The sequence below is a fragment of the Xyrauchen texanus genome, chromosome 9 (assembly GCF_025860055.1).
Source record: "Xyrauchen texanus isolate HMW12.3.18 chromosome 9, RBS_HiC_50CHRs, whole genome shotgun sequence".
NCBI classification, from domain to species: Eukaryota; Metazoa; Chordata; class Actinopteri; order Cypriniformes; family Catostomidae; genus Xyrauchen; species Xyrauchen texanus.
In genome coordinates, this window is record NC_068284.1 from 33,536,145 (window position 1) to 33,561,188 (window position 25,044).

Here is a 25,044-nt window from a genome sequence, read left to right on the forward strand (position 1 = left end):
TAGCATAGATGCCATTCAATTTATTGCAGAGTTATAAATCATGATCAATGTTTCTGGTTTCTGGTTCCGGCAGACCTAACTAAAGCAGCCTAATTGTGTGTTGAAGGATAAATTAGGTGTATGCCTGGCTAAATAGATGAGTCTTTAGGCTAGACTTAAACTGAGGGAGTGTGTCTGCATCTCGAACAGTGTTAGGAGACTATTCCATAGTTTAGGAGCCAAATATGAAAAGGATCTACCTCCTTTTGTGGATTTTGCCATCAGCTCGTAATGTTTGTGTGATATGCCGCGACAGGCTTTAGTAAATGTTATGTCACCCCCTTGTGGTCTCCCAAAGGTATTATGTCAGACTACATTGAATGTAATGCAACTACCAGTGAATTGAAAGAACAAAAATTAGGTTTCTAATTTAAATAACATATATTGATGCCTCGAAAATGTATTGATAAAATAACGTACTGATCATTAATCAATATCTCAATATGTTATGACATCCCTACTTATAACACATGATTGTTTTGTAATTTTGAGGTTGACAGCCACAGTCATCATTCACTTTCATAATATGGAAAAGAATAGCTACGATGTTCTTCAATCATTCACCTTTTGTTTTCCATGGATGAAACAGGTTTGCAACAACAAGAATGAGTAAATAATAATAGAATGCCAGAATTATTCCTTAAAGTGAGATGTGCTTCTTTCCTCTCAGAGTGACAGGGAAGATGGTGGGCACAGCTAGTCAGGAAAGTATCCAGGCTGGCACCAAACTCCTGGACATCCCACTCAACCCAGAGAACAACATGACTGCTCTGTAAGATGCAAAGAGACATATTACGGTCTGATTTTGTTTAATAGATCTCAAGTGATTTAATCCCTGTATTTCTCTCCCAGCATTGACTGTGCAGGTATTTTAAAGTTGAGAAACTCTGACATTGAGCTCAGGAAAGGAGAGACGGATGTGGGGAGAAAGAACACTCGAGTGCGTTTAGTGTTTCGCACACACTTCCCTCTGTCCCCACCCATCGTCCCGCTGGGGCGGGTCTTAGCCCTGCAGGTGGCCTCTTTACCTATTGAGTGCTGTGAGTGTAGCAAATCAAATTTCTAGATGTAACTAACTGCCACTCTCTAGGGTTCCAATGGTCATAGAAAACCTGGAAATATCAGGGAATAGTCATTTCCAGGACTGGAAAAATAATAGAAATTACAGAAATAAAATATTTCTTCCATGAAAAAGTAATGGTCATTCATTGGTCAAAATGCATGGGAACCCTGGTTCTTACATTTTTATTTCTAATTATTATCTACTTCTAATTCATGTTATCTAATTTATTTCTATTATTTCATTTAAATATTACTTCCTTTCATTCTATTATTTCATTTACTATTTAAATGTTTTAATTGTAGTAAGTTATATACATACAGTTATTGTTTTTTCATCAACTCATACTAACTCACATACTACTACATTCTCTCAATTATCAGCACTGTTTAGTCACTTTTCCTACTGCACATTCATTTGCTGCACTATTTTCACCTAATATTATTGATATCACTGTTCACCCTGTGTTAAGTACACAGGCATTCAAAACACTGCTTCACGAAGCTTCAAAACCTTGAAGAATGTGACTTCAGCAAACAAGGCTTCGTTATGTTAGTGTTTCTTTGACAGTTGAACGGTGTGCGACAAAGAATGAGGAAATGTAGACATTTTGAATTTGAGCGGAAAACCAAAAACTTTGAAAAGTGATTTAGAAAGTAACTTAAAAGTAAAAAAAATTAGTAATGTACTTTTTAGATGAAGTAATCAGTAAAGTAATATGATTACATGTTTAGAGAAGTTATTAGTCATTTGTTGTGGATCACTTAATTTGAGTTATTTACCCAATTCCCAAAACTGCTAGGCTAAAAAAGGTTGAGAAAGAGACCTATGAGAGAGGCATATGTATTTTGTGAGATTTATTAAGATGAAACTATTACTTGGAACAAACTTTCCTCAATAAAAAACTAAAACTAAATTTAAGCACTCTCAAATCGTGCATTTTACTGGAAAGCTGTTTAGTCTAGTGGTGAATGAACCGGGCACATGCTTCATTATGTACTTGAGTACTTCAATTAAAGTTTGTCCTTTAATGAAAAATATATGTCAGTTAATCATTTTCAAAGCATTGTGTCATTGTAGCTGCTTTTGACTTGAGTCTTACCATTGCATTTACATGCATATGACAAGCAGATGTCCTCTGCTTTGTATGTTTCAAAGTCTTCGAAATAGTGAATCATTTTATGAAGCAAGTGGTACAATTGATTCAAAGTTTCAAAAAGCTTTGTTTTTCCATCACGACACAGTCATACAATACATTATTGAACTGCAGTGTGTCAGCACTTACTGTCATTTCTCAAGTTTATTTCTTGCATTTATTTACCCTACTTTTTCCTGCAGCACAGCGCTCTGCACAGGAGCTTCCTGTAGTTGAGTCTGTCAGTCTCACTTCCTGTTCAGCTGAGGGAGGGGAGGAGCTTCTGTTGGGAGGGACCAACTTTCTGCCCACTTCCAGAGTTTTCTTTATGCAGAGAGGATCAGGTGAGTATTGCAGTACATGTCTGCATACAGTATATTTAAGCAATATTATGAGAAAGTCACAAGCATGAAGAAATAAGCATACTGTCTCCTTCATAATTTGGAGTTTTTGGTCTATTGGCATAAATTCGTCCCCTTTGAAAGAAAAAACAAAAGGATTTGATCTACATTTAAAGAAACCATACACAGTTTGTTTTGTTTTTTTGATGTTTAAGGGTGGGTAACTCCTTCAAGATTTGATGACATAAGCAGAAACCTTGGCAAATCGAGTGATTAGTTCTTCTCCAAAAGTGCTCATTGTAGCAGTATGATACTGTGTGAACACAACTTTAAAATTACTTTAAACACAACTTGTTAAACTGGTAAAAACCTATGCACCCTGACTCACGAAAATTGTGTATAAGCCACCCAATCAGATTGCAGCATATCATTTATTGCAATTTTTGTTTTTGATATGTATTAGACAGTCAGTTAAGCCCTGTTCCCACTGCCACAATCCCATTAATTTTCAATAAGAGCACAGCGACTTACAGCGACTCAAGCTGCCGTGGCCATTAATGACAGAGATAGCCGTGGAGAGCGACAAGTTAAATTTTTTTTATCTTTTTGCAAATGACTAGCAACAATCGTGAGCAACTACCAATGAGCGTGAAGACAGCGGAGCTCACATCATCTGTCTCCTGGCAGACTGGTAGAGATGAGTGCAGGCAAGATGAAGAAGTTTCAGTATACTGAGGGATTTTTTGTAACAACATGCATGGATATAATAAAACATTGATGCGTGGAAAAGCTAAAAAAAGTTAGAAATGGTCTGCATTCCGAGTGAGTTTGATTCATTCATTCATTCATGATAGATTGATTGATCGTCTTGTTAATGATTTATATTGACAGATTGATCCTCTTGTTAATGATTTAATGCACTAAACACTGCTGCACATTTTATAAAACACTCTACACTGCAGAATGTAAATTTTTAGAGACAAAGAGAATGTCTCCGGTTACACATGTAACCTCCGTTCCCTGAGATGAAGGGAACGAGACAATGCTGTAAGCGCTATGGGGAGTGTCCTTCTACACGACCTTGCTGAAACCCTTATACAATCATGGCAATCCTCTGATTGCGATGGTGTCAGTGCTCCGCCCCTTCAGGCACACAGTAGGCCTTTATAACTGAGACAGCAGTGTGCAGTTTGAAGAAAGCTACCTATGAGTCATTATTGTGTTTGACTAAAGATTTGAACTTACTTGAACCTCGCTTCCTCCTTCCCATACTGACCAGTCCTACTACAGTGGTGCCAAAACCTGTTATGGAGTTCTCGCTGTTGGCCGAAGTATTCCAATCCCTCACCATCATGCATCAGGCACAACTCCAGGCCCTGCTTGAGCTACATCGAGAGCAAGATCAATGTTTCCAAGCGATTCTCCGAGCTCAAGCAGAGGACCAGAAGGTGTAACACCAGGGGGAAAGCCCAACAATCTTCCCAGCAATCTCCATGTCTCCGGTCACCATTATGAAAATGGGCCCGCAGGATGGAGGCATTCCTCGAACTGTTTCAGCACAGGGTGGAGGTGTGGAAATGGCTGAAGGTTCAGTCCAGCTCCCGGCCCAACGCCTGCCTGCTGCGAACCAGGGGCAGAGCAGCCCTCAGTTTCTCTCTCTCCTCTACCCTGCCCCACATGACTCTGGCCCCCGCCCCACTCCCATTTCCCCTGAAACGGGGGACATTTACTCCCAAACCGGCTAGCCGGTGGCTTCCCATATCTCTTCTTGCTCTTCCCCCCAGTTTGGTGAGTCCACTGCTGTGGGGAGCCAGGGCACTTCTAGGACCAATGCCCCATTTTGGAACTAGAAGTATTGGTCTGGGTCCCCAACACCTCATGGGCCACCCCTGATCGAGCTAGAATATACCACATACCTGTGAGTATCAGGGGAAGTACATATCAAGCCTTGGTGGATACCGGTTGTAATCAAACCACTATCCATCAATGTTTGGTTCAAGATGGGATATTCAAAGTTACCCAATAGTGACCTTCACTATTCAACTTCTGGTCCAAAAACATTGTGTTCCAGACAGCTCATCATAATCCAATGGCGTGTCACTTAGGGTGAGAAAAAACACTAAACCATCTAATGCCCTATTTCTGTTGGCCGGACATTCATGGAAAGGTTTGCAGGTGGCGTGCAACATGCCATGAATGTCAGTAGGTGAATCCACTGGCCACCCCAAAAGCACCATTGTTTCTTCTGCCATTAATCGAGGTCCCCTTTGAGAGAATTGGAATGGACCTCATCGAGCCATTAGAATGGATGGCACGCGGATATCGCTTTGTGTTAGTTCAGGTGAATTACACAACACGATATCCAGAAGCAGTGCCTCTTTGCAACATCTCAGCACACAGTGTTGTGGAGGCATGATTCAGAATTATCTCCCGAGTGAGGATTCTGAAAGGAATTTATGTCATGTACACTATGCAAGCTGAACGAATGTTTGGGTATTAAATCGATTCACACCAGTGTTTTTCACCCACAAACATGCGGGTTGGTGGAACAATTTAATAAAACCCTGAAAAATAGGATTAGTAAGTTTGTGCATGAGGACACTAGAAATTGGGATAAGTGGCTCGAACCCTTGTTATTTGAAGTCCAAGAGGTCCCCCAAGCCTTCACAGGGGAAGCAGGCCGTCATGTGGGAAGCTTGGGAGGAGAGACTTTCAAAAAGGAATGCCAAAGCTGGCTGTATGATAGGGGGGCTCAGCAATGGGAATTTGCACTGGAAAGTGCTTGTATTACTCCCAAACTTCGAGCTCCAAATTACTCTCCAAGTTGAAAGGGCCCTTTGAGGTCACATGACTAGTAGGAGAACTTGATTATGAGGTAAAATGAATGGATAGAGGTGACGCACAACAAATATACCATCTCAACCTCCTGAAATTATGGAGAGATCCAGTCCCGGTAACATTGGTGATGGTGTTTCCAGAGAGGGTGGAGCTCAGGCCGGAGGTGAACTTAAAAGCCAATCATCCCACCCCACTTTTGGAGACCACATCTCACTGTCTCAACTCACAGATGTGGCTACATTGCAGAAAGAATTATCGTGTTATCACTTCTACCTGGTCATACAAACTTCATACACATCGAGACTACACCCAATGTAGTGGTCCTACCAACTTCCAGAGCACAAGAAAAAAGTTGTATGAGAAGAATTGAATGCAATGCTTGAGATGGGAGTAATAGAAGAATCCCACAGTTACTGGTACAGCCTTGTAGTGCTGGTTCCTAAGAGTGACGAGTTGGTCCAGTTCTGTGTCAATTATATAAAAGTAAACACAGTGTTTAAATTTTATATATATCCAATGCCTTGTATTGATGAATTGCTCGATTGGTAAGGCACAGCTCGATTTTATTTGAAACTGGATTTGACAAATGGCTATTGGCAAATCCCCTTAACCCCAACTTCCTGTGAGATAATGGCCTTCTCCACAGCGTTCGCCTTACACCAATTTGTGACGCTTACATTTGGTTAGTTTGGGGCTCTGGCTACATTCCAGCGGCTCATGGGCCGAGTCCTCAGACTGCACGCTGCTTACGCCGATTGGCAGTGGCACCTGCAACATCTGAGGGCTGTCTTGAGGACATTGAGGTGATCGGAGCTCACGGCAAACCAGAAGAAATACGCAAGTGTGCGGGTGGAGGTAGGGTGTCTGGGCTTCCACTTGGGCCACGGGCAAGTGTGGCTCCAACTTGATAAAACCGCATCGATTGCAGCCTCCCCGAGACCTAAGAACAAATAGCAGGTAAGACAGTTCCAGGGGCTGACTGGCTACTAACGTAGGTTTGTACATAATTATTCAGCTCGCAAACTGATCTTACTAAAAAGGCAGCACCAGATCCGGTCCAGTGGACAAAGCAGTGTCAACAGGTGAAAGTTGTACTTTGTGGTGGTCCACTTTTACACACACCTGACTTTTCTCTCCCTTTCATTTTGCAGATGGACACTTCAGACAGGGGGTTGGGGCAGTGCACTCACAGGTGGTGGAGGAATGGCCAGTGCTGCACATTCTTTGGAAGCTCTCTTTGAGAGAGACTAAGTACAGCATCGTGGAGAAGGCCATCAAGTGGGCTGTCCTCACTCTCCGTTACTACCTGTTGGGGCGGGCCTTCTTCCACTGTTCAGATCACGCCCGCTCCAGTGTCTCCACTACATGGATCAACCATTGGTATCGAGGTGGTCCACAAGCCAGGGGCATAGATGGCTGTCACGGATTTCCTCTCCAGAAATGGGGGGGTGGTGGGCTGGCCGGATGGTCCTTGGCTTGAGTCGGGCAGTGGGGGTGTGTGGCGAGGGCACGGTTGTGTATCCGTTCATGGAGAGGGGAAGGGGTAAGGATTTATCCTTGGGTGAAAATCAGGTATAACAGCTGTTTCTTGTTGTAGTAATCTGGATAGAGTGATAAGAGGAGCCCATGCCAGAGCCCAGGGAGAGAGTGATGCACAGCAGTGTGGTGTGTTAGTGTGTTTGAAGAAAGCTACCTATGAGTAATAAGCCCTGAAAGGTGTTGATAAAACCTGAGGCATGTAGCCTTTTCTAGGTATAATGGTGGCTTTTGACAGATCTGGACCAAACTGTCAGTTGACAGCACCTGCATGTCACCCACCCATTTAAATGAGGCCAAAGCCAATGGGAGTGCAGTTTTTAAGGAAAGCACCCACAGCTCAACAGATTCCAATGGCTTGAATGGGGAGTTTGTGAGTGCCGTCAGATGTGAGTGCCTTCAGATTTAAGTCCCAAGTCAGACCATAGCAGTAGCACCCCTAAGGAACTTTATGACTAGATTATGTTTGCCTATTGAAATAGTCAATACATAAACCTTGAGTGTTGACAGGGTAAGACCAGCGTCCAGCTGCTCTTGAAGGAATGTCAAAATAGGGCAATTCACCAGGTCTTTACCATGTGAAGATTACTCGTTTGCAAACACGTGCCATTTAAGTGCATAGAGGCTTCTTGTGGATGGTGCTCTAGCTTGTTAAATAGTGTTCATCACCGACTGAGACAGTTCTGGCTTGTCCGATGTGCTCTGTTCAGGCACCACACATATAGGTTCCACAGCTCTGGCTGGGGATGCCAAACCATGCCTTGTGCTTGAGAGAAGGTCTTCTCAGTTGCATTTCCCATGGAGGGCCGTCTAGGATTTCTATCATCTCCGGAAACCAGGATTGATCGGGCCAATTCAGCACAATTAATAGAACTGTTTCCATGTCCACTCAGACTATGCTGATGACAGAATGGAGGCGCACCGGTGGAAACGCATACTTGTATACCAGCGGGGCTTGGGACATGGAGTACCAAAGGGGACAGTGGGTGTTCTCCACTGAGGCGAATTGGTCGAATTCCGCTTTGCTGAATATTTCCCAAATTCTCATCACTGTCTGTCAAGTCTCCATAACCCAAGTAATGCTCACTTGTGTGACAACAGATACGCTCCGAAATTCTGATAACCGGGACATGTGTCGCACATAATGAGAGGAGATGACACCTGTTCCATTCGAGGAGGCGTAGTGTCATGCTATTAACAATTTTTATTGATTCCATACTCAAAACAAAACAAACAGCACATTAATCTGGCATGAATTGATGAATGTGTTGGCAATGCTGACGAAGGTTGGTGCAGACTTGGAGGATCTTGCTGTAATATGTTGATCGATCACTTTGATGGAGATGAAATTCTCTGAGTTGGTTACAAGATTGTTGGTCGTCAAGAGGCAGATTGATTTTCTGGAGTCAATGGAGAGGGAACTAGCTGCTAATCTGCTAGTGACCATGGGAGATTTGGAACACATTTGGGAAAAATTTAAAGACCTTGAGAATCGTAGCCAATGTCCAAATTGTTGGAATTCCTAAGCATGAAGAAGGCTGAGATATTGTGAAATTCCTGGATGGGCTCCTTCCGAGTCTGCTTCATATAACAGGCCATAAGCAGGAAATTTAGCAAGCTCACACGGTCTACACAGAGCATGTAGCTTCATACATAGAACTGTCCTGAAGGTGTGTTACACTACAAAATAAACTCCAGCCGCTAGGCCAAACAGCACAAAAAGCGTGCAGATTCCTCAAACAGTCAAGCAAACGTTCAGTGAGCCAGATCACTCGGCTGCAACATGAGTGTGAACAAATGACTTACTCCAATGACTTGCAAGAAATACTCCACAAATCAAACTCCAGCCAATGGGCGGAATAAGCACAACGAGCATGCAGATTAATCTATAAATTTGTCCTGAAGTTGTGTTACTCTACAACATAAACTCCAGCCACTAGGCGGAACAGCACAAAAAGTACACAGATTCCTCAAACAGTCAAGCAAATGTTCAGTGAGCCGGTCAACTCGGCTGCAACATAAGTGCAACAAGTTGACTTACTCCATTGACTTTATATAGGACATCGCTTGCTGTGGGCATGTGAATGTTTTACGGCCATCCTTAGCATCTATTCTCAATTTGGCCAGGAATATCAGCGCAAAAGTGAACTTCTATTGATGTAAAAGTTTCTTACATTCCTTAAATCGATTACGTTTCTCTCTTGTCGAATTATCAAAATCTGGGAACAAGAAAATGCTGTGGTTCTTTCAAGAAAGCCTTCCTTTACTCCTCGCCTCGCATAACACATGATCTTTATCTGATGATCTCAGAAATTTGGCCAGAATTGATCGGGGCCTGTCTCCCTCCACTGATCGCCAAGCAGGAACCCTGTGAGTTCGCTCAATTTCCAGCTTATGGCCTGTTATGTCGACCAGATTCAGAAAGAGCCCATCCAGGAACTTCAACAAATACTGTTCCTCTGCTTCCTCAGGAAAGATACGATGATGATACAGACGTTATTCCGCCAGTTATGGTTCTCCATGTCCTCCAACTTCTCTTAGATACACTCCAAATCCACCTTGGTCGCTAGCAGATCAGCAGATAATTCCCTCTCCGATGACTCCAGGTAATCGATCCGTTTCTTGAGATCCTCCACTCTTGTAACCATATGACTGAACTTCGCCTCCATGGCAGTGATCGAGCGACGTATAACAGCAAGATCCTCCAAGTCAGCAACAATCTTCATCAGCATTACCGACATGTTCAGCATCTCCAGCCGCATTTCCCGCACCTCCCCGACTAAGTCGACTCCCGCCTGCTTGGGTGGCGTCAGCTTGAGCATGTAAGTGTTTGGTTTTTTTATTAACACTTTTTATTGACTCTTAACACATGAAACAGAAAATCTAAACTTTTATACACAGAATCAGCTTTTAACCCCCATTAATTCCCTGTTCTTCTATTCTATTCTATTTGTAAAATGAATGTTTGGGAGTATAACATGTATATTTCCTATTGACACACTAAAGTAGCAGAAAAAATAACCATCTTAAGACAAATGTTTTTGTGAAACATCTTAGCCTAAGACTTTTGCATATTACTGTATTGTGATGAGGAGGAGGGTGGGGCTGGGCTGTGACTACAGACGCCCGGCCCCCAATCGGGCTAGTCAACCGAGGAGAGGTATAAGTGCAGCGGAATATGGCAGTTCGGGAGAGCCACACGCAGTTGCAGGGTGTGTCCAAGACCAAGCCTATACAATCTAGAGGGGGTCCAATAAAATGTATGTAAAATCTTGAATTGCATTAGATGCAGACTTGACTGTTTTTAGAATCCTAGTCTACACTCCCTCCTCCAATACCAAGTTTAAATCTTTCTCACATAATCTCTTGAGAGAAGTCCAGCCTATGAATTAGCAGGGAGTAATACACTGATGCCTTATGGGCTTTTCCAAAAGCAGTAATCACCACTCTCATATACAGTCAGGTCCATAAATATTGGGACATTGACACAATTCTAATCTTTTTGGCTCTATACACCACCACAATGGATTTGAAATGAAATGATTTGAATTGTTCCAGCTCAACCTCACTGCCTGCCATGTCTCATCATGTGGTCCCTTGGGACTTAACACAGAAGAGGCAGGGGGGGAGGGTGCAAGAGGCTGGATCTTACCTCAGAACAAGGTCAATCCTAGAGCACAATATCTGGAGATTCATGCCGTTGCAGTGAGGGCAGTCTGTCTCCATGAGAGCTGCTTGTACATTGGCATGGCCCAGGCAGTGATTAAAGCTCTGTGCCATTCACATAGGGAACACTTGCGAAACGACATCTTTAAAAAGATGTGTATCGTGAAAGCAGCTCTTTAATATATATATATATATATATATATATATATATATATATATATATATATATATATATATACACAAACACACAAAGGATACAGTAACTCCAGCCAGAGCACTGTGGGAAGCATGTAGGAGTTTTGCTGGTTGTTGATCAATGATGAGTGTCTGAAGCGAAGAACCCATTCACCGAGAGTGTCTTTGACGGCGATGTAGAGAACTCTGCAATGGAACACACAGGAGAGCGGTAAGTCTCTCGATGCATGTGCTGAGCACAAGCGACAAGTCATCCTATGTAAGTGTATCTCAACTGCAAACCAGAGAGGGTTCCAAGACAAAGACGAAGTTTGCAGTTTTGAAGGAAGAAAATGCTGAAGAAATGATGACTGAGCGCCCACTTATAGGGCAACTGCACACCTGAAGGTGCGGGCTCAGGCACTATTGCCTATCAGAGGATTGGCATGATTGTATAAGGGTTTCAGTAAGGCCATGTAGAAGGACACTCCCCAAACTGCTTACAGCAATGTACAGTGAGCTGAATCGAAAGGAAACTGATTCCTTGTCAAATTGTAATGATATCTTAATTTTAATAGGTCTCATCCGTGATACAATTTTCAAAAGCTATGGCTAGACAAGCAGTCCCCCAATAACGTTACAGCGACAAACAGTAGGAACGGCCACTAGCGACACAAATAGCAGAGTCTAGCAACGCTAAGCTACAAAGTTGCTGGTGGTGTGAACAGGGCTTTATTTGTCTGTAGGTGGTCCGTCTGAGGCTGAGACTGTCACAGAGAATATCAACAGTGTTGATGTTGTGTTTGATGAATGGTCTCTGCTGTCTAGATGGTAAAGTCCAGTGGGAGGACGAAGCACAAATGGACAAGGACAAAAGCAATGAGGTAAAACTTGTTTATTCTATGCCTATGGAAAGTGTGTGTTCTGTGTGTATAAAGAAGATGGCCTAGTCCTGTGTGTATTTTTATGGTGCAGAGTTTGCTGTACGTACAAGTTCCGGCCTATAGTGATCTTTCACTGAGTCACCCAGTGTCTGTCTGCCTGTTTGTGTCCAATGGGAAAAGGAAGAGGAGCAGCACACACTGCTTTAAATATCTGCCCAGTGAGTATTATGCTTGCAGCCGTTTGCTATACTTATGCATAGGAGAATCCCTCTGCACACATTTTTCATTTGGAAAAGGAGAGGAAATGCAAAATATCTCTTTTGCATGCAGGGTCATAAAGAACTGATCCTCTTTTGTAACTCAAACAGGCAGCTAAAATCTGATTTTTTGCCATGTTCGACTCCATTTAGGTGTTTGTATTCTGCAAAGCAGAAGACCACAAGAAATAATATTTTGACTAAGCTAATCTAAAACATTTTAAATGTGGTTTTAAATCAGAATAAAATTCAGATTTTTACAAATGAGTTTCAGTTGGAAGAGTCAGATCATATCTGAAATACAGTCGTTTTTTCTGTCATTCTGGAAGCAATTTGACTGTCATAAATAAACATACGCAAATGTGAATTCAGTCAATTTCAGTCATTTTCGGTCATATTTGACATTTTCTTTGTAGATGGATGGATGAATGAATGGATGGACGGACAGACGGACATATAGATTGATTAATTGATTGATTGATTGATTGATTGATTACATACTTCTATATACTATATATCTTCCTGAGACCCGAGCGTGACTGCTGTGTGCATTTTCCATTTCCCATCTTGATTGGTAACTAGTAATAGCACCAAATAAACAAGCCACAAAAAAAATTATGTTTCCTAAAAATTGATGGCAACATATGTGGACAGCGGGACTTAGTTGTGAAATTTTAAATAATACCAAGCTATAGAAAGTCAGATTTGTTTTTTATCAAATTGTTTATTATGTTTCCAGGAGCGTTGGTTATTCCTGTTTTAGAGTAGTTACAGACATTACATAAAACATTTGCATAATTAATTCTGATTCAAAGTAATGGCCAGTATCATTACTGCCAACCATGTTAAAATAAATTATATATTATAAATTCTGAATCTATGTACTTGTTTCTATTGTCCCATGTCTGCCAAAAATGTTGAGTGGTCCAAACCTCATCTGTCGACTGAAACTGAACTTTTGGTCATATTTTTGGAGTGAATGCAATTAGCTGCATAGAGAGCTATAGGATGCTTCCTTGCTCCCTATTTAGTGAATGACTTAACCTCCAGTGTGCTGTCTGTCTGCACTGGTCTCAGAGCCATTCAAAATGCACCTTATTTTCATCCTAACTCCATATAAAGCTTTTGAAAGCAACATTTTTCAGCTTTTGGATGAACCCATTGATTCTCAATGTGATAATGCACAGTAAATATAGGTTTTCTAAGGAAAACATTTGCTAAATTACACATTAGTGTACATTGTGTTTAGCGTGTGGTGTTTTGCGATAAATCCCTCAAATTTTAAAAATGGCACTAGAGAATCTAATATTTTGACTTAAACAGGTTTCAATGTAAAAACCTAATTAGGTTTCTTTCCAGATGTAGATTTTTTGGCGTTTCTACCAAAGACAAACATGACTCTGGTCATCAAAATTTAAACCTTTAATGGCAGCCTAGAGTCTTCTGAGCTGAGATCAGTTGTTTAAATTAATTTAAATTGGGGGCCTGGGTAGCTCAGTGGTAAAGACGCTGGCTAGCATCCCTGGAGATCCCAGGGCGTGCTGAGTGACTCCAGCCGGGTCTCCTAAGCAACCAAAATTGGCCCGTTGCTAGGGAGGGTAGAGTCACATGGGGTGCCTCCTTGTGGTTGCTATAATGTAGTTCGCTCTCTGTGGGGCGCGTGGTGAGTTGTGCGAGGATGCTGCATTGGATGGCGTGAAGCCTCCACATGTGCTATATCTCCGTGGTAACGAGCTCAACAAGCCACATGATAAGATACGTGGATTGACAGTCTCAGACACGGAGGCAGGTGAGAATCGTCCTCCGCCACCCGGATTCAGTCACTACGCCACCACGAGGGCTTAGAGCACATTGGGAATTGGGCATTCCAAATTGGGAAAGAAAAAGGGGAGAGGAAAAAAATGTGTAATTTCAATTATGCGTTGAGTGATAGCGAAGCCAAAATACAACGTCCATGCATGTGTACACAGGGTCACACGAGGATATACTACTAACTAACTATATAGTATAACTTTATCCTAAAATAAAATTTTATTTGACTTCATCATTTTCTCATTTTCTGTTTTTTCTTCTTTTTATTTAAATTTTTTCTTATTTAATAGTCATGTTTAAAGAAGAAGATCCACTCCTGTCCCGGCCTTCTATCTTGCCCCTGGAAGGAGTGACGCTTTGCCCCATGGGGACCAGCAGCACAGCAGACAGGGGTATGCACATGAGACCAGACCTATCTTCAGATGACAGAGGCATGTCCTTCCACCTGCCTTCATATCCCAATGAGTACTCCTACTCTTCACAAGGCTACCAGGATGAGTACTGCCGCAAACCAGAGGTTCCTGAGGACAGTGGAGGTCGGGGAGCCCTGACCAATAAGCATCCCAGCTTTGAGAACCTGAATCTGGGCTTCACAGAGCTGCTTCCTCCCATGTACTCAAGAGCCTTACAACCTCTTTCCCCTTGCCCCTCTCCCTCACCCTGGCTAGACTCCCCTTATCTGTCCTCCTCACCCTCTCCCTCACGCTCTTGCTCTCTGAGTCCATTCCCAGCCAGCAGTCCCATCTCCACCTCTCCCATTCCTCCCCTCTCTCATTCCCCATTTCCCAACTATTCTTGCCCCCAAGAGATGTGCTCCTCGCCTCCTTCAAACACTAGCCACTATGATGACCTGTGCCCACCACCATATGGCCAATACGAGAGCTGGGAGCACCAGATGCACCCCTCTGAAAGAAACCTGGCCCCTGGTCTGAAGTTGGAGGCGCCCCCAGACTTCACTGGGTCCTCGCCGATGGAGCATATCACACTGGAGGAAGGTGAGAATGAATGAGTGCATGTGTGATACATACCGTGGCCCCAAAAAGTATTTGGACACCTAAGCCACACACTCATTGTATCGATAACAAGATATCAAGCCAAGTGACATTTACAAACAAATGCTGCCCTTTTTGTTATTACTTTAAATGGGATAGTGGACCCAAAAAGAAAATTCTGAAAATATTAGAATAATAAATGGCACATTCATGTCATTCATACATTTTTAAGATGGGCTTAAAGGTTTGGAAATCAGGGCATGGCTAATTCAACGGTTAGTCTGGTGGAAGTTCCAGGGTGGCTAAAATCGTTTCAGTGCCTTTGGGGCCACTGTATGCTTGACTAGAATTGCTTTGTTGTGTTTTGTCAATCCATTGGTTTATATCTACCTTTATGTTTATTTCATACAGTGAATGAATTCATTGGAGATGATATCAGATCTTTTCAGATGGCTTCATACATGGACAGTAGACCTGGATGACAACATCCTCCAAACAGTACAGTGATAATCAGTGTATTCTTCATATCATATCAGCGTTCCATGTATGATTTTTATATCGGAACTATGATACATTGCTTATTGTGGCAATAATATTAAGGACTGCGCTACTTCAGTGGTGGATCTGTGGTAAAACATAAGGCACGCACAGTTGTAAGTATGTTCATATGTAACTGTCACTGCATCCTGACTACATATTTTAATGGAACTAATGTTTCTAATCTGTATGCAAAATAAATTATCATTATATAATTGTTATGTTTTGATCCATTAGTATGTCCATTTATGTGGGTGATAAGTAATTTTGTGAGCAGGTGTCTGATGTGGTTATGCATCTGAGTGATTGTAAACAGCATTTACTCCAAGATTTCCATTCATACATTTCTTTCTTCTCATGACCAAAACTCTCTGTTTGTCAACATAAATTCAAATGAAAGTCCTCTTCCCTATTGAATACCAACTGCTTATTTGTGGGATCTCTGAACATGTCTCTTGTACACAGAGTCTTGAAATCAGTATTGGGTTCCTGCCCCCACACAGGAAATATTAGAGCCTTGTCAAACATGTAAATATTTGTAAAGGCAGAAAGGAATCAGAGCTCATATAATCATTGCTGATGATCACGTAGATGAACTGCCAGTGGACTAGCCAAAGTATTGTGGTTTTTAACACATTTCTGTTCTGGTTAGTAGATATGAAGAGAAAATTTAACAGCTGTAGACACTGGGGCAACAATAGGGATACCGCCCCCTGGTGGAATTTTTCTTGGCCATGGTAAAACCAAAAAAAATCATCATTTTCAAACATTGTATGTTTTCAGTTTACATTTCTATTAAATTCATACTTTTAAAATTAGACAACAAATACTTTTTGTAAAAACTTGCTTGTTTTAATTTCACCCATAAAAAAGTACCATGGTACAATGATGGTACAGGGTTAAATCAGAGGACTTTTAGAAATTTCATCACAGTAGTTCTGTCGACCATTAGCATTCAGACTTGGGTCAGACCAAAGTTGAGTTACACTAAAAAGAGTTATGCTGACCAGATGACAGAGATAAACAATTTTAACAAAGGATTTTAACAAAAGCAGAAGAGACATTCAAAGGGACCCTGGCCTTTAAAAACTATTTTGGATTGAATTGCCCCAAAATGTAGAGCTGAAAATCAGTTTTTTTTATCTCATCTTTAAATCATTATAATTAATCTAGATCACCTCGGTTACAATGTGACATTTTGTCTTTTGGGAATGTTATGTTATTTCCAAAACAAACAGGGCTGCATCTTGGTGCACTGTCAGAGAAGCATATTTTAAGAAGTTACAGCTTCTGTGTATGGACCCAGATTTAATCCTAATTGTTCATCAAAGACTAGTTCCAGAACACTCTGTTGTAGCTCCTGTCTCTTTTTAAGAACCCTTTCCGAAAAGCCCAGTATGATCTGATTGGTCAGCTGGCCCATTCTGTTGTGATTGGTCAACCAATTAGAGCATGTGTTGGAAATGTAACGCCCCTTACCATTTCTGAGTTTCAGCTCCCAAAGCTTCCTGAGCAGTGCATGCCTGAGGCGGGCATTATTCAAATGTTTTACATAGTGACATAGCTAATTAATGGCTGGACTGCAAACCAGGCATTTCAGGAAGTTCAGGAGCAGTTTTTTTTAGAGTAACTCCCTTTGGCTTGGACTTTGTGCTTTGTAAATTTGCAGAAATTTGACATGCACAAACAGCTATATTACACACTAATGGAAAGGTAAAATCCCAAAAAGCATAATAGGGCCTCTTTCAAATTAAATTAGTAGTGCTCTATTTATGTCATCTTGGATTTACACTGAAACCTAGGGACATGGATGCTGCATCATTCAACGCAATAGTTTTTAGTTACAGATGCCATTGTAAAAAAAAATCACAGTCAACCATAATTAATTTAATCTATGAGTGAAAGTGTCCAATAAAAGGGCAGTTACTAAATTTAAGTGAGTAGTATTCAGCTGATCCTAACATGGCCGCACCCATGAGGAGATCCTCTCCTTGTAGAGTTTACTGATATGACTGGATGCTTCATCTCATGTGAGTGCTCATGATTTCATACATATTTTTCAAAATTACTATTCATTTGTTCTATTTCATTCAATTAATAGGAGATAAACCTTTTACGTAAATGAGGAAAAAAATTACTGAGTGCAGATTTAATTAAAATAAACTAAACTACAAATGATTAAAATGAACTATCCCTTTAATTACAACTAGGCAGGGGAAATCTATTGATAGTTATTTTGTGAAAACAAAATTAAATTTTGTCATTTTATCTGAAATGTGGAACTTGATCAAAGAGTACTGGTATAATCCTTGATTTATGATTTGTTTAATTATTGATTTCTGTGTTCCCACTAAATTAAGCATTTGAGTTTAGATTGCATGTTTTTTTTTTTTTGTTGTTGTTTTTTTTTTAAACTAATTTCAAACATGTAGTACAACTCTCCAAAACTGAGTTCAGTTCAGTTAATTAATTTACATACAGAGTACCAGTCAAAAGTTTGGAAAAACTTGCCTGAATATTCCTCATGATCATAAATACATTTTATGCAAAAATATGCTTACATTCTTGATTTTAATTTTATAGACAAACATAAGCGCTGTTATGGATATTTTTTTAATAAAACAAATATTACATTTTTATTATTTTAACAAAAGCTTCTCTTTTTTGAGTGTAATAGTTGAACTCTGGATGTTGAAGGAACAGCAAAAAATTCTGGCATAAATGGGAAATCCAATGATTTAGAAATAAATTGGGACTGTTGGAAAGGCATTTAAGGTGGCACCTCATGAAGTTAGTTGAGAGAACGCTAAGAGAGTGCTTATGAAGGCAAAGGATGGCTACATTAAAGAATCTAAAATATTATCTTTTGATTTGTTCAACATTTTGTTCACTGCACAATTCCTACACTTCTATTTATTTATTTTTTTGTAGTTTTGATGATTTTACTATTATAAATGGAAAATAGTAATTATAAATAATGGGTGGATGTGCCCACACGTTTTAATAACGTTGGCATAAAATACGTTTTATTTTAAGAAGGAATAATAATAATAGTGTTTTATTGACCAAACTTTGTTTGTTTTATTGCAAACATCCCTTAACCGCTGGGGGGCGCTGTTTATGTTCTTTTGTCCACAAGCCTAATATTCAGAAGTCCAAGTGCACTTTTATTTGAGAGCTTGTACTGTTACAACATACCATTAGTCATCATCACACACCAACGGAAACACTATAATGTTAAGAATGTTGCAAGCTAACTAGATGACATATAATGGAAACTATAACAAACATAAATTACCATATGAATTGTTAAAAACAATTGAACATTATCTGACAAAGAAGGCAGGAATGAGAGTGTACAGGTGCTCAGACAATATTAACCTTGAGGGGAATTCCACAGACAGAAATTGATTGAGCTTATATAGTTTAAATGGAAAGATCATAGACATAGATGTGTCATGAATGTGTCATAAATGAAAGAAACTTGTACTTTATGCAAAAATGTGATATATTAATGCTTATATATATATATATATATATATATATATATATATATATATATATATATATATATATATATATATATAGTGTTTATTTATTTATTATCAATTAATACATTTCCAAGGCCAAATACCCCATTTCCATTACTCCAACTGACACAACTTTATCAAGGCTCCATAACATGAAAATTCAAAGCCAGGGTAAAGAGGATATGTGAATGTGGTCTGAACTCTGTGGAGGAGGATCATTGTGTCACCAACGCTGTAAAAGGCCAGTGTCCCTGCCCTATGATCTACATACACGCCGATCTTTGACGAGCCAGGCTCAGAGATCTTACTGACAATCCCATTGTGCCAGAAAGCATAACCTTTCCTATAGCAGAACAAACTCCAGGATTTGTCGTTGTGACCGAAGTGAGCTTCACTGCTTTCCCCTTTCCTGGCTACATTTTTGTATGCAACAGCAATGTTTGCTCCCATACCGCTCCATTCCACTTCCCAATAGCTGCAGCCTGTCAAGCCCTCAGTGCCCAGCACCTGGCACCAGTAATCAAAGCGCTCAGGGTGGTCGGGACAAGATTGCTCTCTGCTCCGAACGGTCACTTCTCTGTTCTCCTTTGATAAAATAAGGTCCTTATGGGCTGTGAGGGGATTGAGTTGCAGGAGACAGGAATCTGAAAAATGGAATGAGGATGGGAAACAGAGCAAAGTAGTATTGTAACGGAAGATATGAGGAAAGTGGCCCCAAATAATTTGGACACATATAGTTCAGAGTAAATGATGTCATTATTTACTCACCTTTGTTGTATGACTTTCTTAATTACGTGGAAATCGCACAGATGTTCAGTCACCATTCACTTGCATTGGATTTTTTTTTTTCTCTGTAGAATGAAAGTGAATGGTAACTGAGTCAAATGTTCTGCCTAGCATCTCCTTTTGTGTTCCATGGAAGAAAGTCATATGTGTTTTTAACAATGATGACAGAATTTTCATTTTTGAGGGAACTATTATTTTGTCACCCTTAAAAATGTCTGAATATCATTGCATTAGATAACAAAATATATTTTGCATTAAAAGTGTGTTACTATCTTTATTTTAATACTTTGATATCTGAATTATCTTTTTTTGTGTGTGTGGCGGGTGTGGCTAAGTAGCAGAAAAGGTGAAGTACTTTCTACATTGAATAAGTTAGTGTGAAGAGGAGGAGGGCGGGGCACACACACGCCCGGCACCCAATCGGGCTGATCAGCTGAGGAGAGGGATAAAGGCAGCTGAATGCAGCAGTTCGAGAGAGAGAGACATGCAGCTGCCGTGTGTGTGTTTATGTTTGTGTCTTTTTTGTTTAGGTTTTCATTAAATATTACTTTGATGGTTCGTCCAGTTCCTGCCTCCTCCTTGCTCATCCTTTATCTGTTACAGTTAGTTTAAGGGTGAACTTGAAAATATTAAGTAAATACTAGCCTCAATTTATAGAAACAAATATGCAATGAGTGCTACTAGGGTATAAAGTAAATATCTGCTGGTGCTCTTTGGAAAAGGGATAATCTATTTAATGAAAAAAGGATGTATCCAAGGCTAGTTTAAAATTTAAAAAGCCTTTATTAAACCATGGTTAGAATAATTAAATACCACAAACCGATTCATTGCATATAAAAAGGCTTGATCAGGGCGTGGGAGGAAAAAAACATTGTGTAATTGTGACTAATTTGAATTTAGTATCCTTTTTTCATGAAATTCTACATTTGTTTGAAGGTTGAAATGAACTGAACCAACTATATAAAATGATAATATTATAATTTACTCTTTGATGTCTTGTGTTTAAAGAGATACACTGAAAAAAAAAATGGTGGTGAATAAATATAGCACAAAAGATTATGAATTTTCTACTTTGAGTAAGTTAAAGAGCGAACTTGAAAATATTCAAGCATGTAAAAATGAATGCTTTAACTTAAGTACATATTATTTATGATTATTTGTTATTTTTACAATGCATCATCATGTATCAATCCTAAAGTAAATTGAGTAAATTTTTGTGGTTAATAAAATAAGTACATTTTACTCTGGTGTTCCCAGCATGCACTGGGTTTGAATAATTAATGAGCTTGCATGGTTTCACTGTTTGCAAGTTTATTTACACCATTTTTATTGTTGATTTTGTTGTTACATTTGGTAACTTCTTGTTTTGTGAAGGTTGAAGTTCATTTTCTACTCAAAATGATCTGTTAATTATTACCACCATTGTGTTTTGTGGTCAGGTCTGCGTGCACAACTTCATAATGTGATCATTTTGACAGTAATGTAAGATGATGTTTTTTAATAGATTGCATAGTATGCATGAAGCTTCAGTGGAAAGCTTCCATATATCATGTGGTATGCTATTTCATTAATTTTATACTGTTAAAATTTACTTTTTATTGTTTTATTATATAATGCAAAGACAATCTATGATAATCATTTTTAAGTCTGATTTCAGTGTACAAAAATCTTTTGGGGGCCACTTGAATGTCACTTCACTTGTAGGGCAATTAATAAATTAACTCACTCATTCATCTGTTTGCAGGTTTAAACATCAGAAATCAACATCAGAAAATCACAAATAAATTGTATCACTCCCCATTAGTGCAGAAGTCTGACTTACGGTGCAGAAACTCTGATCTAATTTTGGGCACTGTGCAGTGGAGGACCTTCATTGATTTAACTGGAGAGAAAATGAAAGGCATGCATGCATCACAAAAAAAATCATTTAACAAGAGGGCACAGTTTCATAACAATTTGGAAATCCCCTAAACAGGAACTGTTCATACAGAAAGACCAGCTTTTTTCCCCCACCTGCTTGATAGATCCTGAGCCATTCTCCTTTGAAGACATCTACAAACTTCTTCCTGAATCCAGATATTGCATCGTTCACCTTCCCAAAATCTGAGAGTGGTGCTAGTGTAAAAGGTGGATCATGGAGCCGAGAAGAGGAGAAGGAATGACAGTTCTGTAGGTATACATAAATTAGTTCAGTGCCATATTTAGAAAAAAATCACTAGAGATTTTCATTGTTTGTATCACTCCGTTTCCCTTTGTTTGCGGCATCTTCTATCTTCCGTGGAACACCAAGGAGATGTTAGACAAGATGTTAGCCATTTAATTTCATATCATAGTATGAAAAAATATGTAATGAAAGTGAATGCTGACAATCATACTGCCTAACATCTTTTATGTTCCATGTTAGAAAGAAAGTCATATGTGTTTGGAAAAATATGGTGAATAGTGAATGATGACAGAATTGTCATTATAGAACTTTTGTATAAACGCAATACCACTGTTGCACCCTTGTTTGTGTGATAAATAGTTTTCACTCAGCTATGTGGGTTACCTGGAGAACATGAACCTGATCATCAGACTTCAGAAGTAACTCCAGCTCTTGATCCCTCTGTTTGAGCTCCGTGATGTCCTGCTCTAGAGTCTGCAGCATGCTCTCCGCTACTCTTTCTTGATCTCTGATCAGATCTCTAAATTTACACCTCCTCCTCTTAATAGACTGTATCAGTTCAATGAAGATCTGCTCACCATTTTCCAAAGCAGCCTGTGCAGAGATCTTTTTAGGATACCAAAACATTTATGAGTTAATTTTTATATATATATATATATATGTATTACTAATAGCATAAAAGTTCAATAACACTTTTTGTTCAGGTGAATTGTTTTTGCTTAAACCCTATTTTAGATCATGCATCCTAACCGACAACTTCAAGAATGTTAGATCATGTCTCCCAGTAGATCTTTCTCTTTCAGGGTGGATATCCACATATCAGAGTTTTTTCTGATATTCAAAACCCAGCAATATCAACAGCTTGTATTGTTAACTCTTCCACCAGCCCAAGAGCTAGTCCTAGGCAGCAGGGGAAATATAGCAGGAGGCAGGAGACGAAGTGATAGTAAAAATGACCAGTTTGTTGAATAATATAAGTTGCAACTTCGTCTGACCAATTTACTTGTTTGTTTTCCTAATTGGGTACTTGCTTGTTTTCCTAATTGGGGGTATTCAAATAAATACATACATAAAGCATCAGAACTGCCCTATTGTAAACATTCTGTAGAGTTTGTACCTTCAAGGAGCCTGCAGCCTGTTTGAGCTCTAGTAATTCCTTCTCTTTCGTGTGGATTTTTAGCTTGTATTTTAGTCTCGTCATCTCTAGGTCTTTCTGTGAAGAAACATAACCAAATATTTCTCATTCATTGAAAGTGAATGGTGACATATGGCTTTGGAACAACATGAGAGTGACAGATATGTAATTTTTGGGTCAAATATGCCTTTAAGGACAGACCATGATTTATGTAACCTTTGTCACAAGGAAACATTTTGTAGCTACTGTAGATGAGGATATTCAAAGTAAAGCACACAAAGCCAACAGATCAACTTTCTCTCTGATTGGTTAGGGGTTGAAGATTTTTATCTCTAATCGCAGAAATAGAGGAAGCTCTGCTGAATATATTTTGTTTACACAGGTCGAAATTTGAATGTGAAGCAGGAAGTTGGCACATTCTCCTAACCTTACAACATACAGTTATTTAAAGGATCATTATTGTTTTTGGAACACCTTGTTCAGTAAATGCATTCTTTCCCCTCTAGTATCCTATTTCTACAAATGTCTCTGTTGCATAAACCTTTCTGTACAATGAAACCCCTTCATATTGAGGTGGAGTGCACTTTGGAAAATGAGCATTGCCTCAGTGGAAATGATTTTGGTTAGTGAAGGATTCTCTAGAAGGTCGGAATGAACTGCGCAAACCATATAAAATGAGGATATTGTAATTTACTCTTTGCATCTTGTGTTTGAAGAGATAGTTCGCCCAAAAATTTAAATTCTAAAATCATTTAATCACACTCATGTTGCTCCATACCCCACGACTTTCAGAATGCTAGCCTCCAGTCACCATTTACTTACATTGATTAGAAAGAAAAGATGCAATGAAACTGAATGGTGACTGAGGCTAACATTTTGCTTAAAATCTACTTTTTTTGTTTCCCAGAATAAAGAAAGTCATAAGGGTTTGGAACAACATGAGGGCGTTAAATAGTGACAGAATTTTCCATTTTGGGTGAAGTATTCCTTCAAGAACAGCGAAAAAAGTCTCTTATTCAATAAAATATTGCATAAAAACAACTTAGATGATGAATGTATTTTCTTTTTACCTGTTTCTTTGCGCTTTCTGAAGCAGCTGACACTGTATCGTGACCTTTGTGGTCATCCATTACACACAAAAGACAGATACACTGTTGATCAGTTCTACAGTACATTTCCAAATATTTGTCATGATTAAGACAAATCTTCTCCTGTAGGTTCACTGAGGCTTCAATCAGCTTGTGTTTCTTCATTGCTGGAGATTTGTAGTGTGGTTGCAGGTGATTTGGACAATAAGATGCCAAACATACCAAACAAGACTTTATAGCCTTTTGCTTGCTGCTTGTGCAGTAATCACATGCTACATCACCTGGCATGTAGTTGCTGTAAATTTGAGAGTCCTCTAACAGTTCCAGTTTCTTCATCTTCTCCACCATCTCTGCCAGTAGGGTGTTTCTATTCAGAATCGGCCTGGGGTTAAATGTCTGTCCGCACTGGGGACAGCCAATAACTTCTTTACTTTTGTTCCAGTAGTCATCAATACATCCCATGCAGTAACTGTGGCCACATGGAACCGCCACTGGATCTTTCAGCAAATCCAGGCAAATTGGACAACAAAACTCTTCTGTATTCAGGAGCCCTTCCATTTTGTGTTTTTGGCGTGTTGCAGAATGCTTGAAATGATAAAGGCTCTGTAACTGAGCAGCAGTTCCCAGGAAGTGCCTTCCTGGTCCACACCCCACAGTTCTTTCTGTTTATGTGAGAGATATAGGCAAAAACATATACAACATACAAAACAAAATACAAAATTAGATCTCTTTAATATGTCAATTGTTTCTCCCAGAAAGCAATCATATTAAATTGAGAGCATGCAAAGGGAGATTTTTGTTTAGGTCTCCTGCTAATCAGATTTTTCTCCCTAAAATAGTTTCACGTGTGTCTCTAGAGTTTCAGAGGAAACATGTATGAAACTATGTATGAAACTATGCTTACAAGATACCAAAGTATACCATCAAAAGGCTGTAGGGTTAATATAGTTAATGGTAGGACGCTTTCTTGTGTCCTGGTTATTTTTTGTATTTTATTTTTACTTAATCTAGTTGGAATAAATTTCAAGTGGTATCTGAATACAAACAAAAACTTGGACCGTTTCCATTAC

At 39.6% G+C, this 25,044-nt stretch overlaps 3 protein-coding genes across 3 annotated transcripts in view; 1 reads left to right on the plus strand and 2 right to left on the minus strand.

The window, feature by feature from the left end:
* LOC127648718 (nuclear factor of activated T-cells, cytoplasmic 4-like) overlaps window positions 1-15,415 on the plus strand; it is a 32,347-nt gene extending 16,932 nt beyond the window's left edge. The window contains exons 7-13 of the mRNA XM_052133447.1: window positions 710-811; window positions 892-1,079; window positions 2,438-2,578; window positions 11,618-11,673; window positions 11,765-11,891; window positions 14,033-14,737; window positions 15,146-15,415. Coding sequence (XP_051989407.1) covers window positions 710-811; window positions 892-1,079; window positions 2,438-2,578; window positions 11,618-11,673; window positions 11,765-11,891; window positions 14,033-14,737; window positions 15,146-15,216 — 1,390 coding nt within the window. The 3' untranslated portion in view covers window positions 15,217-15,415. The remainder of the gene's footprint in view (window positions 1-709; window positions 812-891; window positions 1,080-2,437; window positions 2,579-11,617; window positions 11,674-11,764; window positions 11,892-14,032; window positions 14,738-15,145) is intronic.
* The window catches only part of LOC127648714 (poly [ADP-ribose] polymerase 2-like), a 115,123-nt gene that overhangs the window by 63,805 nt on the left and 26,274 nt on the right, over window positions 1-25,044 (minus strand). The gene's annotated exons all lie outside the window — the stretch shown is intronic.
* On the minus strand, window positions 18,898-24,898 carry LOC127648942 (tripartite motif-containing protein 16-like). The gene is made up of 7 exons (XM_052133788.1): window positions 24,886-24,898; window positions 23,957-24,636; window positions 22,869-22,964; window positions 22,136-22,357; window positions 21,601-21,754; window positions 21,410-21,469; window positions 18,898-19,445 (listed from the first exon to the last, which is right to left on the minus strand). The coding sequence occupies exons 1-7, from the start codon at window positions 24,896-24,898 to the stop codon at window positions 18,916-18,918; spliced, it is 1,755 nt and encodes a 584-aa protein (XP_051989748.1). The 3' UTR covers window positions 18,898-18,915.